This window comes from Chenopodium album, chromosome 8, assembly GCF_948465745.1.
Source record: "Chenopodium album chromosome 8, dcCheAlbu1.1, whole genome shotgun sequence".
Lineage (NCBI taxonomy): Eukaryota > Viridiplantae > Streptophyta > Magnoliopsida > Caryophyllales > Amaranthaceae > Chenopodium > Chenopodium album.
Window position 1 is genome coordinate 69,803,965 of NC_137841.1, and position 21,842 is coordinate 69,825,806.

At 33.5% G+C, this 21,842-nt stretch overlaps 3 protein-coding genes and 1 long non-coding RNA gene across 4 annotated transcripts in view; all 4 read left to right on the forward strand.

Annotated features, from left to right (window-relative positions):
* Nucleotides 1-21,842, forward strand: part of LOC145642146 (aspartate aminotransferase, cytoplasmic-like) — a 117,973-nt gene that overhangs the window by 63,656 nt on the left and 32,475 nt on the right. The gene's annotated exons all lie outside the window — the stretch shown is intronic.
* Nucleotides 5,334-6,196, forward strand: LOC145556440 (kirola-like). The gene is made up of 2 exons (XM_081618093.1): nucleotides 5,334-5,595; nucleotides 5,788-6,196. Exons 1-2 carry the CDS (start codon nucleotides 5,409-5,411, stop codon nucleotides 6,066-6,068), a joined length of 468 nt encoding a protein of 155 aa, XP_081474219.1. The 5' UTR covers nucleotides 5,334-5,408; the 3' UTR covers nucleotides 6,069-6,196.
* LOC145556442 (uncharacterized) lies at nucleotides 8,965-10,445 on the forward strand. The gene is made up of 2 exons (XR_014091862.1): nucleotides 8,965-9,201; nucleotides 10,027-10,445. It is a non-coding gene; the product is annotated as an uncharacterized LOC145556442 (long non-coding RNA).
* LOC145556443 (MLP-like protein 31) lies at nucleotides 17,371-18,555 on the forward strand. The gene is made up of 2 exons (XM_081618094.1): nucleotides 17,371-17,622; nucleotides 18,096-18,555. Exons 1-2 carry the CDS (start codon nucleotides 17,433-17,435, stop codon nucleotides 18,371-18,373), a joined length of 468 nt encoding a protein of 155 aa, XP_081474220.1. The 5' UTR covers nucleotides 17,371-17,432; the 3' UTR covers nucleotides 18,374-18,555.

Consider the following 21,842-nt stretch of genomic DNA (forward strand, 5'->3'; position numbering starts at 1 on the left):
ATGGTTCCTAACGGAATTATATGACTTCGAGTTGTATCCCCTAAAATATCAATACTTTTCTACACTAGGCCTCGAAACCTCAAAAAAATTTCAAAAAACGTGGATAATAGCCTTCTATTTTTGAATTTTTTTTGACTTTTTTTCGTCCGGAAATAAAAATTGTAAAAATGCTTACCATGATCCCTAATATCCTCCGGGAGTCTAATTGGGTGGGTGGAACCATCCAATTTGCCTTTAAACGATTAATTTACCGATTTACAATTTGCACCGATTTCATTAATTCAAGTCTACCACGAACATTTATGACAACAAATAAAGATCATATATGGTTCCAAACGGCATTATATGACCCTGAGATGTATCCCATAGAATTTCAAGACTTTTCGACAGTGAATCCCGAAACCTCTAAAATTTCTCAAAAAGCGTGGAACCATCCAATTTTGGAATTTTTTGGAATTTTTTTGCCTTTTTTTTGCCCGAAAATAAAAATTGGCGAAATATTTACCATGGTCCGTAATATCTTACGGGAGTCCTATTGGGTCTGTGGAACCATCCAATTTGTTGTTAAACGACCAAATACAACTTGCACCGATTTACCGGTTTACAACGGCCAATTTAATTGACTTGCACCGAACCTGACTTGAAACGAAATCGACCCTAACCCATTTTAACCTGTCAAAACCCGAATTTAACTCGACTTGTTACTAACCCGACCTGAATTCAACCCGACCCGTTCTTAACCTGACCCGAATTTAACCCAACCTGTTACAAACCTGACCCAAAATCAACCCGACCTGTTATTGACCCGACCCAAATTTAACTTGACTTATTAAATTATTGACCCGACCCAAATTTTACTAGACTTATTAGTAACCCGATCCAAAAATTCAACCCGATCTATTACTAACCTCACTAGAAATTAACACGACTAGTTATTGACCCGACCTAAATTCAACCCAAATTGTTCCCGATACGATTTCAAGTCACCTTAAATGCAATTTAGACCACCTTATTATTGTTCATCAAAACATTTTGTCTAGCTAGGGGGACCAAGTCGGTGCAGGACAGCAAAAGAAAGGAGCATCATCCTCAAATTTAAGAGTTAAATATAGTATATATTTGTTGTTTGGACAAAGGAGATAATAATCTTCCTAAATTATGGACTATAGTTCCTTAGTATGTTGTCATATTTATTATGGTCAAAGGAAATAATTAGCTTAATAAAAATGATAATTATCTATTTATTGTTAGTTGAACCCCGAATATGACTTGACTTGGAAAGGACCCAACCAGATTGTAACCTGCAAATTATTGACTTGAATCCGAGAATGACCCGACTTGGAAATGACCCAACCTGATTATAACCCGCAAATTATTGACTTGAACTGAACCCGACTTAAATCTGAGAATGACCCGACCTGATTATAATCCGCAAATTATTGACTTGAACCGAACCCGACTCAAACCCGATAATGACCCGACCTGATTCTTACCCGCAAATTATTGACTTGAACCGAACCCGACTCGAACTCGAGGATTACCCTTACCCGTTTTAACCCGTGAAAACTTGAACTAAACTTGACCTATTGTTCACCCGATCTGAATGAAACCGGGCCTAAACCCGACTAGAAGTATGACTCAGCAAGACCCGACTCAAGCGTGACTCAACCCAAACCTGACCCGCATAGGTTATGGAATTAATCTGAATTGACCCGACCCGAGTTGACCCCACCCACTCTTATTCGACCCAAAGCCGACCCGTTTACCTGAATTGACAGCTCTAGTCTTTTTGTACATAGAAAATTGTTGTATGAATCATGAATAGAAGACGGTAAGAAATTTCGTTGCAACTTGAATGTCTTTAATTTTTGATTTATTTATTTATTAGCACTAATACATGAGTTAAGCCATTAGCTAAAACATTAGAGTATAATGCAAATGAGCGCCTACTATGTATACAGCACACAAGTTTCATTGTCCAATTTAAGTAGTTTGCACCCTTGTCAATTTCAAGCCTGAAACATTCCCAATAAATGATGAGTGAATAATCTAACCTCTCGAAACAATGGTCACAAGATTCTGAGCTTGTTGCATGCGGGAGCCGAGCTCTCAAGAAATCAAAATTAGATTACTTCAATAACATTTAGGATATGTTAAGCCATTAAGGTCAACTTATGTGAGCAAATATATGCTCATTGTTTAAACTATCACGTCTTTTTATTTGTATGTGTTTAATTACTTATTGCAAACAACCTTTTATTTCATGATTCTAGGCCAATAAAAATGTACTCGTATTAAGTAGGAAATTGGTCTTGATTAATTTTTTTAAATCGTCAATCTTTGGTAGTGAGAGAATTGGCCATGCATAATACTCCCTCTGTTTTTACATACCTGCTTTACTTTCCTTTTGCGTCCGTTTTTAAATACTTGCTCCAATTCCTTATTTGGAAAGGTTTTACAATATTTTATTCATTTATCTCAACTAATACGACCCAATTTTAATCATTTCTCTCCTCTAATTTACCTTTCACTAACCCCCACTATCTCTATAGTTTATTAGTTTCTCTGATTTCTCCTAAAACTTTGCGCATGGAGAGATGTAGTTAGTATTTAAAAACGGAGAGAGTACTTATTATGTTTCCTAATTGTTGCATCATTTAGATTAGAGATGTTCACACTACTTTCTTTGAGCATTAATATCTCTAGTTATTTACTTGTATTTAATATGTAAATAAAAAAAAAATTAAAAACAAAATTACTGCTTTCAACTTAGCCAATTCAAATAACAAATTTTTTTATTTATACATCAGCAAACAAACGTGGTCAAATTTAGGACTCCAAATAAGAATGATGTAACTATTGTGTAAACATAACGGAAAGAGCTAGTTAGAGACTTAGAGCTTGCAAGACGAGGTGTTTGTTAATTGAGATGAACACTACAAGAGGGGGGGTGAATTGTAGATGAGTTCCTAATTTCTAATTTTGCAAATATAAAACAGAACAAAATAGGAACTTGCAATGCACACATAATTTTACGAGGAAACCTTCTAGTGCCCAACTAGAAGTAAAACCTCAACCCTACCTTAGGGATTTCAAACACAAATACTTCCACTATAATAGGGCAAACACCAAGTTACAACTTATTATAATTAAGCCTCTACTCACAAGTTCCTAAATGAACTTGCTACAGAACAGATCACTGTTCTACCCAGTCTGAGTCCCACACTCAAACTCTCTCGTACTCCCTAAGTACAAATCTTTCCCCTTCTCACCAGAAGCTCTCTCTGTATGCAATGATAAAAATACTCTCACCCAAATAATCCCAAAACCAAATACAAGAATTAACACCTAGTATATGATAGGCAAGCTATGCATGAAACCCGAAACTAATATGACAAGATGATAAGCTTGACAAACTTACACAATTATAGCTCTGTAAATTCTTCACGCATAAAACTCACAAAAACCTAAAACATTTTTGCTCTCTGCTATTTATACAAGTAACACTTGTATAGAAAGTAGGTTTTCTAAAAAGATAAATATGTTAACTTGACTTATCTTTTTTATTAAACACGATTTTTGTAAATCAAGTGGAATAAAATCTTTTCTGAAAATAAGAATAAAAGATTTTTATAAAGAAAACTTATCTTTCTTAATAAACCAACTTTAGATAAAAAAATAATCTTTTTGTTACAAAATCTTTTCCTAAAGTCTATCTTTTATTATCTTCCATATTTATTTTATTTACCAAGCAAACTTATCACGTTTCTAATAAATTTCATGCATATCCTACTTAACATATTTAACAATGAATCTAGAAGATAAAATCTTAACTAAAACATTGCTGCGCTGCACTCTTGTTCTGGTAGGTTTACTTGGGCTCCACGCTTACTAAGTTCCTCCAAAGATCTTAGTCAGCAATCTTCAAGTTCCTGTGAAGGAACGTTCCTGTGAGGGAACTCAGTTCCTGTTAGGGAACTCTTCTTCTATTTTGAATAACTTTCTTGATAAAGAACTCCTTCAAGTCTTCTCAGCTTCAGTTACTTCTTCCATCTCCAAGATCAATTTCACCTAAGCTAAACAAACACTTGAAAAGTCTTTATGAGATGAGTTTGCTGTAACTTAAGTTCCTCATCATCAAAACCTTTAAACATCAACAGTGTTGTATCAAATATTACACTTTATGTAATGCTAAATTTTCGATTGGCTCGCCCCAGTTGATCAACATATTATGTCTATCTAGTGCTTACTCAACAACCAGCTCATCCTTTTGCTTTGTCAGCTGCTTAATCATCACAAACACATGGCCTAGATCCTAACTTCGTTTATCAATGCTAGCAATGGTGTCCATTGTCCAAGCTACTTCCTCCATTGAAGCTTAACACAAACACCACCTTGTTCATCATGTCCACCGGCACCATCTTCTCCCTCCATAAAATTGTCCATCGGCACCACCACCTTCGACGGCTCCGCCGTCAAATTAAACGAAAACCCTAGAAACAAAGAGTGAAATTATGGGCTTGGTTAACACCAAAGGGAAGAGGTGGCCATTTCACCTTGAAATTAATGACCGCCATTGTTGAGACATGAGATAGAGGAGAGAGAAGGAGCGATTTTGTGATTCGGGGCTTTGCTCAACAGATGTTTTACGATTAGCTTGTTGTTAACGCTTAGCGCCATCAAACACAATAGTGCCCAGCTGGCATTATGAACACATCATTACATGTACAATGACATAACTATCCTTGACTTAATGAATGGAAAGACACCATCACCCCTATGATTGACAAATTATGTTGATCATGAAGATCAACCAAGAATTTCCCATTTTCGATCTTTAAAAATTGAGTTGTGCCCAGTTAATTCACCAGATAAACAAAATTGTTTATCTAGGGGTATAATTGTCTTTTCAAGTATCAGTGGAAGGGTACATGCGTCTTTTCATGTACTTGTTGAGGGGTACATGTGTAATTTCCTCAATAAACAGTAAATGCAGTTGCAAACAGTAATTGGACAGCTCACAAAAAATATTGAATAAATGACCATGGTTTTTCAATATATTTGCTTTTAAAATTTATCGTTACATAAAGTGTAATAATTTTTCTATCTAGACTAAAGAACGTATATACATGTTGCACCAGGACCACGTAAAAACGGTTTTTTTTTTATATATGCTGATTCCTACATTCATGACCATAATTGCAACTTTTGGTTTTGAATATGATGGGGAATCCTTCAATTTGTAGAAGTGGTTTACAGTGAAACATATATACATTAGCGAATCTAAGTACAAGGCTAGCTATAATTCTTATAGGATGTATATTTAAGCACCCTCGCGCTCAACTTCATACACTCGAGTTGAGATCAAAACATAATATTTTCTAGTAACCAATTAAGAAGGTTAGAAAATGTCTCAACTTCAAAGGGTTGAAGGAGAAGTTGAGCTTAAGTGTGATGCCGACAAGTTCTTTGATGTTTGGGCTCGAAAACTATACCTTGCTCATGGAATGTCCCCTGAAAAAGTTCCGAAAATGGAACTGATTGAAGGAGAGTGGCATAAGGTTGGGGCTGTCATGGTTGGGCACTATTATATCAGTAAGTACACGTATATGCTACATACCCTCAATCTTTGAACTACACATGATCTGTTCGAATTAATTGTCACTCGTTTCAAAATAATGTAATATTTCGCTAATTTATTAAATGGTTTATGATTAGATTTCAGAATACTTCGCATGACATTAATTGAGTAGATCTATCTGTGCTTTAATTTAATAATTATTGTAGGTAATATTGGTGAACGAGCATTCCTCAAGACAAGAGTGGAAGAGTTAGATGAAGAGAACAAGCTAGTGAGGTATAGCTACCACGACGGACAAATCCTCAAGAGCTTCTACAAAACCCTAAAATCAATGATTCAAGTAACTCCAAAGGGTGAAGGTTGCATCGTAAAGTGGAGTTGTGAGTATGAGAAGATGAATGAGGATGTTCCTGAACCAAATGCATACTTAGATTTTATGCTTGATGTTGCGAAAGGCATCGATGGTTTTCTTTGCAAAGGTGCTTGATGACCTCCAAATAGCCCATAAATGTAGTTAACTATGCTCATGTTTCATGTATGGCGCATACTTCATTTTATAATGGATATGAAATAATGCTAACTAGCTTAATTATATATGAAAACTTTAATTTACAATTATTTGATTACAAGTTACAACTATTTATTGATCTCTCTTACACACACACACACAAAAAAAAAATAAATAAATAAAATAAATAAAAATAAATAAATAAATAAAATAAATAAATAAAATCAGCGACTAACTAGTTGAGCGCGATCGCGAGGCGCTAGCAGTACTAGTCTAGCACATAGTTTTCCTTAAAACGCATATTTTGTTAAGCAATTTTATGTTTGTTCGTCCGACGTGGCTTGCTTAATATTTCCTAGTTTTGGATAATTGCCTTTCATGACTAATATTTCAAGTTTTCTTTAGGGTTTCTTGTGAAATATAAATTCTGGTACACATTAAGAAGTGCAATAATGAGTGAGAGGGTGAGACCGTGAGAAGGCGTCTAAGATTGGTTTTGATATATTTTGTACGAAGTATAATAAAAATTTTTTTTTGATATAGATTAACATATTTCATACATGGTATACAATATTGGCCCCCCTAATATAAAAATCCTGGTTACGCCACTGAATTCACGCTAAGATGTAACTCACTTTGAATGATTTTCATTTTTATGTTTTATACTTTGTAACCCATGAATCACACAAATCAACACAATTAGTAAATTTTTTTTAACAAACCCCTCTTACACGTATGGAAGGAGGCTTTCAACCATTAGGTGTGCCTGCTTGAATTGGTTTCTTGATTTTTATATTAGTGGGACCAATATTGCATACCATGTATGAAATATATTAATCTATATCAAAATTATTCTTTTTTATTTTTTTTATTATATTTCGTACAAAATATGTCAAAACCAATCTTAGGCGCCTTCTCACGCTCAAGATTGGTTTGTATACTCTATCACCAATTATATCCGTCATAATCTAGAATCCTGGTTTTGAATATGATGAGGAATCCTTCATGTTGTAGAAGTGTTTTACAGTTAATATATGCTAAGCGAATATCTACTTACGACGCTAGCTGTAATTAGGATATCCCTGTAATTATCATGAAAACTAATCCTAGCGAATATCTACTTACGAGGATATCATGAAAACCTAGGATTTAATAAATACTCTATGAGATTGTTCTAAATTAATCCTTGAACTTGAAGTTTATTTCATTTCATTGATCATACTTTTAGGGTTATTGCAATAATGATAGTCATAGCAAACTTATTAACATAACAAAGATGATATAAAAAAATTTCAAAGGAATAATTTATATATATATATATATATATATATATATATAGGGTGGCGGAGAGAATCGATCTCAGGATTTCCTGAAATCCTGAAATCGGTAGAGAAGCTCAAACCACTTGAGCTATCCTGCTGTATGATTTAATTACTACCTCCGTTACATATTATGTGCAACGATTAGATATTTTTCCTCTCTACTTTATGTCAAATCGTTGCAAATAATATGTAATGGAGGTAGTATAATTCAGTGATTACTCGTATTTGATACCATGTTAAATTTCGAAACAATATGAAATGGGCCTAGACAACCCGAACAAGGAGGAGGAGTGTTTGGTCCACAAACAAGGCTTAGAGCTTCCATGCTAAAACCAATTGGCAATATTAGGAGTAACTCATCTACCTTCTTATAAAGTGGAACCACCTCTCCTCTTTCTCCAACATGGGACACTCACAAGTGGGCTACAATGGGTTTCAATACTCCCCCTCACTTGTGAGTGTCCTTAGAACTTAGAGCACACCAGAAGTTACAATATAATCCTCATTGGGAATAAACATCCAATAGAGACCCCTTAACCAGTGGCTTGACAATTACCCAGTTTTTTAAGGCCCAAGAAACCTGGACTCTGATACCATGTTAAACTCAAGAAATAATGGAGAAAACGGCTTGGCCTTTGCATTGATATTAATCACATATATATACACAATACAATAGGAAACCCAACTTGCCTAAAACTCCTAACAAGATAAACTTAACAAATATACAAACTTAACATAAATACACCAAACCAACTCTAATAACTCGTAGTCAATTTTTTGGTGTCTCAAGTGAGAGCTTAAAAGTTAGATATATATTCTGAAACTCAAATTGAGACTAATAATACAAGATCCCTATTATTTCTCTACTCTGCAAGACTTTGTAAACTCGATCTATTGTAACTTAGAACACCAATACGGTAGTTAATCAGATTCTATTTGCATTAAGATGTATAAGGATTTAGGAGGCGTTTGGTTTAGTAATTTTAGATATAGGAAACGGATTCAATTAAGTATTTCCATATCTAGTTGTTTAATTTGGTATTTGTTAAAAGTAACAAATACCGTTTTCTAAGGGTAACAAAATCCTCCAATTTGTTACCCTTGACAAACTAGTCAAAACAAAATACGTTTCCTTACTCAATCGCAATATACTCAAATTGTTTCCATTCCATTAGGATATATACCGAACTTATATATAATAAAAATAGCGTTTATCATTACCCTTTCTCTAATTTATTTTAATCCTTTCCATTCTATTTACAATGTTTATACTAAACACCCCCTTCAAGAGTAAACAACTTACAGAAATGAATGAATTGAAATAAATTAAAATACCCAAAAAAATTCAATCTATGTCCTTTATATTCCCATGCATGGGCCATAACAAGGAGTATCTAATTTTCTTTTTGAAGAAATAGTGGGGAATCGAACAAGCTAAAGAAGTGGTTGTTAATAGTGATACAACGTCTCTTATCTTAAAGAATTTGAGCCCCCAATGTTATTCTATTTAAACCTCAAGATATAGGTCATATAGTTAACATATATTTCGATCAAGAGTAACTGTAACTTTAAGAGAGAGAACAAAAATAATGGCTCAGCTTCAAAAGGCTGAAGCTAGGCTGAAGCTCAAACTGAGCTCAAATGTCAAGCTGACAAATTTTTTGAAATTTGGGCTCACAAAACATTTCTTGTATCAAAAATATGCCCTAATAAGTATCCAAAAATTGAGCTGGATGAAGGGGAAGTTTGGGGTAAAGTTGGTGCTATCGTCACTTGGAACTATGTCGATGGTAAGAGAATCTTGCACTTATAATTACTACTAGGTCTCATAGCTTACCTCAATACGAGTAATATTTAGGGATATGTTAAGGTCAACTTATCTGAGCACATATATGTTTATTTTTGAAATAATCAGATTAGATTAAATCATCTTTGAAAAATAATCATCATAAAATTTTCAATAATAATCATAGATGGTTGTATATGTGCTCATTGATTTTAATCATAGATGGTTGTAAATCATCATTGAAAAATAATGAAGAATAAAATTTTGATTTTAATTTTTTAAAATTTAATCTTATTTTTCTACTTTATTAAAAAATGATTTTAATAAAATAATATGTAAATAAAAATAAGATTTTCGTGAATCATAAATTAGTTTTTGAAAAAAAAAAGTTTGACCAAACATTAAAAAAAAAAAAAAAAAAAATCAATCAATATAATTTAAGAATAGTCATGGTCATTTTAAGAATGACCCTATATAGTAGAAATAGATTGATAAAGCCAGCAAGGCTAGGTGATGTACTAAATATCATACTTTACATAATGTTAATTTTTATTTTTATTTTTTTTATCTAGACTATAGAACATATATACATGTTGAGCTTAAGTGTGATGCCCCAAAGGCCACAAGTTCGTTGAAGTAGAATGGAATAAGGTTGGGGCTGTATACTTATTTTACATGCCCTCGATCTTGAAAGGGTGCTTGTTTAAGAAAAATTGTAACATTTCGCTAAAATATTTAATGGTTTATGATAAGATTTCACATAAATTATACTTAGCATGACTTTACTTGAGTAAATTTATTTGTGGTTTAACAATAATAATTATTGTAGTTAATATCGGTGAACAAGCATTCTTGAAGACAAAAGTGGAAGAATTTGACGAAGATAACAAGCTAGTGAGGTATAGCTACCACGACGGACAAATTCTCAAGAGCTTCTACAAAACCCTAAAATCAATGATTCAAGTAACTCCAAAGGGTGAAGGTTGCATTGTAAAGTGGAGTTGCGAGTATGAGAAGATGAACGAGGATGTTCCTGAACCAAATGCATACTTAGATTTTATGTTTGAAGTTGCGAAAGACATCGATGCTTGTCTTTGCAAAGATGCTTGATGACCTACAAATTATCCATAAATGTAGTTAAATATGCTCATGTATGGTCGTGCATACTTCGTTTTACGATGGATGTGAATAATGCTAATCAGGGATCTTTTACCAAAATGGCGAATTTTATAAAAGTATTTATCAAAATGACTATTATAAAATTTAATTCCAAAACTAGTTATATTGTTGACTTGGAAGAACTCTATTTCTTATTTTCCTTTGAATCAGCTTGGTTCACTTTTTTGGATTTTTTTTTTAATATTTAAAAGCCACATATAGATATACATAAATAACCGCTCATAATAAAATCTAATTTCATTATTCAAAAAAAAAAAAAAAAAAAAAACTAAATTTTTGTCTAGACCATACCACAAAAAGGATTTTCGAGTAGTATTGTTTAAACAAAACAGCCACAAATTTATACGACAATATGAGATTTACGAATGAAGACATTGTTCACTTTATTCATGTCCGCTAATTGTATGCTCTCTGATAATGCCGCCTACTTTTGAATATTATTGTTGAGTTTAATGTGTATAATAAAGCAATCTTACGAATTTTTATGTGACATATAATGGCAAATAATGAATATGTTCGAAGAACAATCTGCTGCTTCTCAATTGCTTGATTTTGTAAGCCATTCTTGCTCCTTTAATGTGAATATGGATCATCTTATCTCCTATACAGTGGCTAATGAGGTTCCAATGCTCAAATTTTGAAGTTCTTGAATCTGACTTTGAAATTGAATATGAAGAGCCCCACATTAAGATTTTATTGATCTTGTGTACCTAAAATATGATGATAATTACAAATTTAGCTCTTCTCTAAATGTTAGCCTTGATTATCAATTACACAAGGGTCAAGAGTTTGGTGACAAAGATAAATTTATTGATTATGTCACAAAATATGCTATACCTGTGAACATAATTGGTTCATGGCAAGCTGCCAAGTTTTCGTGAAAAGGCATGATTATCAATTACCGGCCTTTAAATTTTCTGACTAAAAAAAATTAAAATTAATCCAAACAGACAAATTAAAAAAAAAAAAAAAAAAAAAAAAAAAAAAGAACCAAACTGGTTCAAAGAAAACAAGAAATAAAATAATTTTCTTCTAAATCAATAATTTAGCTAGTTTTGAAATTTTTAATTATAATTAGCCATTTTGATAAATACTTTTGTAAAATTAGCTATTTTAGTAAAAGATTCGCTAATCAGCTTATCAAAACTTTGCTATTAATTGATAACAAGTTACATTTATTGATTATATATATATGTATACAATGATGACAGTACATTAAACACTTAGGGTTTGAGTGTTTGGGAGGGTTAATTTGGGGTAGGAGCTTTACTGGTGATTAAAGCTTGTAATCTACATTAATCTTCATCAAATTGTTACTCCATAGTAGATTGGTGGGTTTTTTTTTTTTTTTTTTTTTTCCGGTTTTCGGGTTTCCCACGTTAAATTCTCCTTGTCTTGTTTATTACCTGTTTTTTCCGTTTTTGTTATTGTTAAATGTCGTAAATCGCAAACTTAGCTAGCGCATTCGTAATCCCTTTCACTTACCCTACTACCAGCACGTAAATACTCGTAGTGATTAATCCATACGTAATGTCAAATTGTAGATTAGGCTTGAAATCATAAATTGCGCATACATGGGAGCATGTCTTTTATTAGTTTGTAATAATGAGTAGCACTGAATAATCAGAAGCATTCGTCTCAACTTGCAGATCACGAGCTTTAATTTTAAAAATACTGAGTGTACGTGCGGTATACTATACCCTTCTTTCACCATACTATGAAATACGGAGTATGAAATACCGAGTATGACTTAATAGTACTGTAGCTTTTGAGGGCAAAGTGTTATCCTTTGTCTTAAAGGATATAGCCCTATTGAAATATATCCTACCAAAATAGCGCATGTAAGTGTCTCATATTGATAAAAAAATTAAGAGAGTTAACACTTTATGAGGTTAAGGGGCTACTCCTTCTATTGCCCTATGATTTTTGGGATGGAAGCTCATTAGGTCTTGTGAAATGGACTCTCCTCTTGGTTGTTGCGGGTGCAGCCCAAACCCGTATTTGACAAGCTCTTAAACACTTTATAAGGTTAAAGGGCTAATCCTCCTATTGCTCTATGATTTTGGGATGGAAGCTCATTTGGTCTTGTGAAATAGACTCTCCTCTTGGTTGTTGCGGGTGCGGCCCAAACCCGCAGTTAACAAGCTCTTGAATAGTTGAACTTATTAATGTCGAATTGAGTAAGCATTTTGCATTTTAACCAAAAATTAGTACTAGCTTTATGGCTAATTTCATAAACGGGTTATATATAAAATTAACTGGCAAATAATAGAAAAAAGGGTTAACAATTAATACGTATTAGGGCATGTTCTCAATGACTGAACTCAGTTGAACTGAACAGAACTGAACTCAGCTGAGCTGAACTGAACTGAATATTTTAAAAAAGAAGGAAATTAGGAGCTGAACTGAACTGAACTTATTAGAGCCGAACTGAACTGAAAATAAACGTATGAGAACATGCCCTTAGTGTACAACTGTACTAGTATTACTCCAATCCCCTTCCCTTTTTTTTCTTTTTTTTTTTTTTTTCTTTTGAGTGATTATTTTGTGCGGCCATGTGGCAGATCTTTAAGTTAAGGTTTAATCCTCCAACCTTTTATTAAAAAATAACAATATAATACTTAACCACTATGCCATCATTTTTTTTAACAATTAATAGATCAAAGCCACCACTCAATAAATATAGAAAAATAAAGTCAAATCAGTGCAATTAAACAAAGCAAATGAAAGTAATTAGTAAAAATCAAGTCAAAATTAGTAGATGAATATAAGGAAATTTTGACAATTACCACCTTCTGTTATGTCCATTTTAGCAATTACCACCTTCTATTTTTTATTTTGAAAATTACCACCTTCTATTTTCAAAAAATGAAAAGTTACCAGCTTCTTGCCCTCCAACTACCACGTGACGTCATTTTGGGCACATTCTTTCCCTTCCCTCCCTATTTCCCTCACATTTCTCATTCCTATTTGGATTCTCATCTCCCCTTTCACTTTTTTTCCCCCAAACCACCAATAATTGTTTGTCAATTTTGATTTGGAGGAGTGAATTGAAGTGTTTTTGATTGTTTGGGGGAAAAAAAGTGAAAGGGGGATGAGAATCGAGTGAGGAATGAGAAATGTGAGGGAAATAGGGAGGAAAGGGAAAGAATGAGCCCAAAATGACGTCATGTGGTAGTTGGAAGGCAAGAATGTGGTAATTTTTTATGTTTTTGAAAATAGAAGATGGTAATTTTCAAAAAGAAAATTAGAAGGGTAATTGCTAAAATGGGCATAACAGAAGGTGGTAATTGTCAAAATTTCCTGAATATAATAACACAAAAGTCAAAATGGCATGCTTATCTAGATTCGGATTAGAGGAGTAATGTATTATGAAAGGAAGGTTGCAATTCTTTATATAAGTAGCAATTTATATCAGTATGACTTAAGCTCACCTAAACATAGTGCAATACAAAAAGAAAAACAAACTAACAACAACTAGCTCAGTACACACCAAACCATGTACGCAGACTAGCTCATGATCATGCTAGCTTATTAAATTAGGAAAGCAAAACATAACAATTCAAACAAGCGATTGATAATGATACATCAATCACCATCAACCTAATACACCCCTTGTTCATCAGGATGTATTATTAGCACGACTATTAATTCCGGACAGATGGAGGACTATTTAGGTTGTTGCAGAAATTGGCAAGTCTTTGGAAGGTCTGGTAGTTGGGAATAGAGCGGCTTCGTTCTTCGGAGTACTCTTCCTCTATTAATTGAACAGCTTTACAAAGGTCTTGCAGATTGCTTGGATCAGTAAGACGTCTTAAAATGTCAAAATTCTTCTTTAAAATTTTTTTAAATGTAGGTTTTTGATTTGCCGCCTTTACAATACCATTATCCCAGCTCTTAAACCCCGCTACAAGGCGCCCAAAGTTGACCGGCCCACCGTCGACACCGCTAGTGATCACCAGGCCTAGAATAACAAGAAACAATCCCATGGCCACCATGTTGTTTTTTCTAATACAATAGCTCTTCATTTTTTCGAACTTTTTTTTTTCTTTTTCGAATTTGATTATGGAGGTTAATTATTATTTGAGTACTTAGCTAACTAGTGAAGTATGGTATTTATAGTGGAAGAAATTAATCAAAATATGTAAGTATTGAAATGAAATTAAATATATAAATTTGTAACTAGCTTAGCTTTAGGGAAGGTAGTTAAATATATATTAAGCTAAGGTTGCAAATTGCAAGAATAGTTTCGCGGGTAGATGCGTTGCATGTTCATTTGAGGTGTTTGTCTTGAAGGTACATGCTTAGCCGCCGGGTCCTCTATGCGAACTTCCATTGGAATAAAGAAGAAAGACAAGAGTCGAAGGAAGGAGAAAGACAAGAGGAGCAAGAAGGAGATTTGGCAAAAGGTTATGATATAAAGTATTTCTATTATGTTCTAAACTAAAGTTTTCTATTATGCTCTATTATATTTTTCCCTTATGTTCTAAAGTTTTTCCTTATGTTCTAAAGTATTTCTATTATGTTCTAAGATTTTCTATTATGTTCTAAATAAGATTACTTTATTTAACAACTAGATGAAGCCCGTGCGATAAACGATTTGTTTGTATCGTTTAAAATATAAAAGTATATATTAATTTATGTATATATGTGATAAATTTTATTATTTTATACGTTGTACGTAGTAGTGGTAGTACTTATATGACACGCACTTAAATTATTTCATTTAAAAGAAATCACAAAACTCTTATTTAATGGGGTTTAACTAAAATTTATAATTTGTGTCACTGTGTGTTAAAAAATTAAAATTTTATGCGACGCTTTAGAAACTCGGTGGAAAAACTCCCCTTTAATTGAACAATATTAATGAACAAACATGGCATTAACAAGGACAAAGCTAGTAATTACTCCATAATTTTAATTCATAAAAAAATATTCTAGAAGGCAAGTGAGAAACATATTTTCAGACTACTTTCATGTAGTAATTTACCTCTTGTCAAAAAAAATTTGTAGTAATTTACCTTTAGTTAACATAGAAAGTTAAAAAAATCGTGAAAAGAGCAAAAAAAAAAAAAAAAAAAAAAATCATGAAAAGAGCAAAAAAAAATTAAATAAATGCACTGCACATATCCCACCATGCATAAGACCAAAGACTCTACTGTCTAGTGTCTACTCTCTACTACTTGCACCAAAATAAATTAAAAAGCCCTACTTAATTACTTCCCACTAACCCCACACAATACCTAAATTAGTAGCAACTGATAAAGAATATCCATAGAATATTCTCATCTTAGGTTTAGGATATAATTTGTATAAGATTATTATCTTTGATATCTGTACATATCTTATAGTTTAATTTTTTATTTTTAACAAACCCCTCTAACACGTATGGAAGGAGGCATCCAACCATTAGGTTGGTCTAATCTTATTTTCAATACGGAGTAAGTGTAGCCATCAATTGATACGGCTAGGGGTGCTAAACCTTCGAGCCGAGCCCGAAGAGTGGTAGGCTTGGCTCGAGCTCGTTTGTCTCACAGCAGGCTCGGCTCGAGCTCAAAGCTCGACGAGCTTTAGAAATCTAAGCTCGGTTCGAGCTCGTGACTCCATACACAGGTTCGAAGCTCGGCTCGAGTTCGTGACTCCATACAACCCGGTTAAAGCCTGATTTTTTTTTCTAAACCATTTAATCAAATAAAAATGTTGTAGACTCCAATGTTATTAATTTCTACTCATAAATTCAATTTATCAAACCAGATTACATACACACAAAATCCGATTAATTGATTACAATTTACTTTTACATACAAGCTAAGGAGATTGATATAGGAAACGATGACGAGGTGTAATGATTGAGCGTCTTGGCTAGTGGTGACGATGAGGATGTCGGTGGAGCGGTGTTGGGTTGGTATTGAGATGGAGATGTAATGTTTTTTCTGATGGAAGTAGATTAATAGAGGATTAGAGGAGAGAGTAAAAAGCTTCTCATGTTAGAAGCAAGCTGGGGACTTGGGGAGGCAGGGAGTGCAGGAGAGAGAAACTAAAGGAGTTAGGTTTTTTTTTTTAGTTTATATATGAAAGGCCTAAAGACATGTGACGCTGGGCATTTGTTTTTGGGCTGAAATAAACAAATGCATGTTATTAGATTTGGTTTATAGTTTGATTTTTAGATCTTAATCAGATTTTTAAATATTCATAATTAAATTTTTAACTAAAATAAAAAAGTTTATATTTTTCTAAAAATACACTATATGTTTATATTTAATCGAGCCTGTTCACGAGCTTTCGAGCCGAGCTTTAACTTGCTCGGCTCAGTTTGTTAAGGTTTCGAGCAGAACTCAAACTCGAGTCGAGCCTCGTCGAACCGAGCTTTGACCGAATCGAGCTCGAACAGTTCACGAATAGCTCAGTCTCATTATCACCCCTAGATACGGCCAAGAATCCCTTAAATTAAATTAAGTTGTTGATGTATGTAGTTTTTTCGCTCTTAGCTTGATTTAATGAAGTCACATACTCTTGTCCTTCATCGTTTCCTTCACTTGTTAATACTTTGTTGTTGCACTATAGTTTTCCTGCAAATTTTAAGTATACATCGCGTCAATATCTTTTAATGTTCTGCGTAATATAAATAAGACAAAATTATTATAAGTTGATAATTTGAACCATATAAAAATCAAGATTAACACAACAGGATTCCACATTATATATATATATTTTATTTTTATCTATTGGTAATAGTATTAGATGCAAAGTGCAAACATCTTAAAAAATTAATCGCTACTCTATATATTCCTTTTATGTCCATTCCCATTATGGCAATAATATAGATTTTCTCAAGAATTAATGGGGAATCGAACGACTTAAAGGAGTGGTTGTGATACAACATACATGCCACTCTAGAAAGTGCATATCTTAAATTATCTTAATTTGAGATTCCAACACTTCTATTTAAACCTCAAGGCAAAACTTAATTCATAATAAGTCAATTAAAGAAAAAAACAAAGTTTTTAAAATCAAGAGTACGTAATATTATTTTTAAGAGATAGAAAAGAGGAAAAAATGGCTCAGCTTCAAAGGGTTGAAGGCCAAACTGAGCTCAAATGTGATGCTAACAAGTTTTTTGAAATTTGGGGTCAGAACCCGCTCCTTGTATTTAAACTGTGCCCTAAAAAAATCCCAAAAGTTGAGCTAAATGAGGGAGAGTCTTGGGATAGAGTTGGTGCTGTCATCACTTGGAACTATGTCATTGGTAAGAACATTTTACACTTATTGCTCCATAGCTAGCTTACCGCGATAATAGTTAAGATATGCTAATCTCAATTTTTGAGCAAATATTTGTTTGTTTACGAGTATTTTTATCAGATTAAATTGATCACTTGAAACTATGTCATCGTGATTAAAAAAACAAGGAAAATGCTATACATAGCCCTAAGGGCTACATATAAGCATTTAATTTACTCTTGAAAATTGTTTAAATTTAGAAAATCATGACAAAAACACACTAATTACACCGATTTGCGTGTGTTTTTGTCATGAATTCCTAACTTTATACATTTTCGAAGAGTAAATTCAATGCTTATATATAGCCCTAACTTTATAAAAATGACCATATCAAGTTATTATAATCCTTGTGGCTCTCTAAACACCAAAAAAAAAAAAACCGTATAATATAATTAAGAACATGTAGTGATGCACAATATTTCTACAAAAATGCCTCCACAGATGAAATTGGGGAACATGCAATCGTCAAGACAAGAATTGAAGAATGTGACAAAGAAAACAAGGTTGTAAGCTACAGCTATCATGGAGGACATATTGTGGAGCACTGCTACAAGACAGTAAAGTCGAAGATGCAAGCAACTCCTAAGGATGGTGGTTGCACTGTAAAGTGGACCATTGAGTATGAGAAGATGAACAAGAATGTACCTGATGCAGATATTTACGTCGATTATCTTCTTGGCATTGCTAAAGATATCGGTGCTTGTCTTTGCAATGTTTGATCAATATAATGGCATGTCAATGTACATCCCATTTTATCTTGTCATGCATGCTAGATCATTATGGTTAAACATGCATGATTTATTACTATGTTAAGTCATGCATTATTGCTGCTAATTAAGTACCAATGATTATGTATATCACATGCATGCATGTATGTTTGGTTGCTTTAATTTTATAAATAAAGAAGCTCTCTTTTAAGTGTTAAATCTTGTAGGGTTTTTCTATATAATAACCCTGTTTTTTTCACTTTTCTACGTTGTGCCCCAACATATATCACTTTCTACATTGTAACCCCAATATATTTTTTGTTTCCATACGGTAACCTTGTTGTTATCCTGCCGTTAAAAAATTCCGTTAGTGGGGCCTACTCTCCATTATTAATATTTTTTTATCGATTTGCGCGTTGAAAAATATTCCGTCAAAGGTTTCGGGGGCTATTTTGGCCCTTAAGGGTCTAAATTGAGCTCAGGTTTGGCAAAAAAATAACGTAAATGCCTCGTTTTGCTTATTAAGAAATGTCTCGATGTACGTGTTCACATTTTAACACACAAAACGAGGCATTTACGTTATTTTTTTGCCAAATTTGAGCTCAATTTGGACCCCTAAGAACCAAAATAGCCCCCCGAAACCTTTGACGGAATATTTTTAAACGCGCAAATCGATAAAAAAATATTAATAATGGAGAGTGGGCCCCACTAACGGAATTTTTTTACGGCATGATAACGACAAGGTTACCGTATGGAAACAAAAAATATATTGGGGTTACAGTGTAGAAAGTGTTATATGTTGGGGCACAACGTAGAAAAGTGAAAAAAACAGGGTTACTATATAGAAAAACCCAATCTTGTATTATACTTCCTCTGCCCACAATTATGTGCAACAAAGGGGTATTATTTGTGAGATATAAAATATTTTTTTGTTGCACATAATAAATCATTTAATATTTAAAAAGTGTTTAATTTAGATTTTATGTTAAGCGAAGGTAATAAATTTGATACAATCCTTATTTAGTGCAAGATTTTTATTTTTTTTATTTTTTTTTTTACGAATACTTTCGGAGGCAGAATTTTTAATGAAATATTGCCAAGGTCCTTTTAATTTCTCCTTTAGTAATATGTTATAGATAGATTATTAACCATAATCAGCACAAATCAAACACACAATCAGAGCTGTCAAATTCGGGTAAACGGGTCGGGTTTTGGTCGGGTAAGAGTGGGTCAAGTCAACTCGGGTTGGTTCAATTCAGATTAATTTCATAAACAATGCAGGTCGGGTTTGGGTTGGGTCATGCTTGAGTCGGGTCATGTCAAGTCATACTTCTTATCGGGTTTGGATCAGGTTAAGGTCGGGTACATTCGGGTCAAGTGAACAATAGGTCGGGTTTAATTCGGGTTTTCACGGGTTAAAACAGGTTAGGGTAATTCTCGGGTTCGAGTCGGGTTCGGTTCGAATCAATACTTCGCGGGTTAGAATCAGGTCGGGTCATTCTCGGGTTTGAGTCGGGTTCGATTCAAGTCAATAATTTGCATATTATAAACAGGCCGGGTAATTTTCAATTCGGGTCATCCTCGGGTTCAAGTCGGGAATGGTTCAAGTCAATAATTTGCGGGTTATAATCAGGTTGGGTCATTTCCAAGTCGGGTCATTCTCGGATTCAAGTAGGGTTATGTTCAAGTCAATAATTTGCAGGCTACAAATTTACAATCAGGTCGAGTCATTTCCAAGTCAGGTCATATTCGGGTTCAACTAACTATAAATAGATAATTATCATTTTTATCAAGCTAAATATTTCCTTTGACTATAATATATATGGAAATATACTAGGGAACTATAGTTTATAATTTAGGAAGATAATTATCTCCTTTGACCATACAACAAATATATACTATATTTAACTCTTAAATTTGGGGATGATGCTCCTTTCTTTTGCTAGTCTGAACCGACTTGGTCTTCCAAGACAAAATGCTTTGATCAACAATAATAAGGTGGTCTAAATTGCATTTAAGGTGATTTGAAATCGGGTCAGGAACAATTTGGGTTGAATTTAGGTCGAGTCAATAATAAGTCGTGCTAATTTCGAGTCGAGTTAGTAACAGATTGGGTTGAATTTTTGGGTTGGGTACGTAAGTAATACTACCTCCGTTTTTTTTTACTTGACCCGTTTCTTTTATCACGCTTGCCTATGCATAAATTTAACGGTCAATAACTTTAATTTGCCATAATTAAAAATTATAGAAGTTATATATTATGATAGTACTTATGGAAACAAATTCAAAAAGATCCCGCATGAATATGTTTTTCCTTTCATGTTATTCACAAAAACGGTCAAAGATGGCATAGTGAATAATAAAAAATTCAAAGCAGGTCAAGTAAAAAAGAACGGAGGAAGTAGGTAAGATAAAATGCGGGTCAGGTCAATAACAAGTCGGGTTGAATTTGGGTCAGGTCAATAACAAGTCGGGTTAATTTCGGGTCGGGTTTGTAACAGGTTGAGTTAAATTCGGATCGGGTTAGGAACAGGTACGGTTGACTTCAGGTCAGGTTAGTAACAAGTCAGGTTAAATTTGGGTTTTGACGGGTTAAACGAGTTTGGATCAATTTCAGTTCAAGTCATGTTTGGTGCAAAGTTAATTAAATTGGCCGTTGTAAATCGATAAATTGGCCGTTTAAGAGAAAATTGAATGGTTCCACACACCTAATTATACTCCCGGAGGGTATTAGGGATCATGGTAAACATTTCGGCCATTTTTATTTACGGGCGGAAAAAAGTCAAAAAATTTCAAAATTGAAGGCTAATATCCATGCTTTTTGAGAAATTTTGGAGGTTTCGGGGCCCGGTGTAAAAAGTCTTGAAATTCTATGGGATACATTTCAAGGTCATATAATGCCGTTTGGAACCATATATGATCATTATTTATTGTCGTAAATGTTCGTGCTAGGCTTGAATTAATGAAATCGGTATAAGTTGTAAACCGGTAAATTGGTCGTTTAAAGACAAATTGGATGGTTCCACCCACCCAATTGGACTTCCTAAGGGTATTAGGGACCATGGAAAACATTTTGGCAATTTTTATTTTCGGGCGAAAAAAAATTAAAAAATTTCAAAATTGAAGGCTAATATACACGCTTTTTGCGAAATTTTGGAGGTTTCGGAGCCCGTTGTAGAAAAGTATTAATATTTTAGGGGATAAATATCAGGGTCATATAATGACGTTTGGTATCATATATAATCATTATATGTTGTCATAAATGTTCGTAGTAGGCTTGAGTTAATGAAATCCGTGCAAACCAGTAATTAAATTGGCCATTTAAAGGCAAATTGGATGGTTCCACCAACCCAATTAGACTCCTGGATGGTATTAGGGACCATGATAAACATTTCGGCAATTTATATTTCTGGGCAATAAACATTTCGGCAATTTATATCCACGCTTTTTGAGAAATTTTAGAGGTTTTGGGGCCCAGTGT

Bases quoted from the DNA above. Each gene is read 5' to 3' on its own strand.
- LOC145556440 (XM_081618093.1), top strand. From the start codon at position 5,409: ATGTCTCAACTTCAAAGGGTTGAAGGAGAAGTTGAGCTTAAGTGTGAT. The intron at 5,596-5,787 runs GTAAGTACACGT...TAATTATTGTAG, and splicing joins GGTTGGGCACTATTATATCA to GTAATATTGGTGAACGAGCA.
- LOC145556443 (XM_081618094.1), top strand. From the start codon at position 17,433: ATGGCTCAGCTTCAAAGGGTTGAAGGCCAAACTGAGCTCAAATGTGAT. The intron at 17,623-18,095 runs GTAAGAACATTT...ATGCCTCCACAG, and splicing joins CACTTGGAACTATGTCATTG to ATGAAATTGGGGAACATGCA.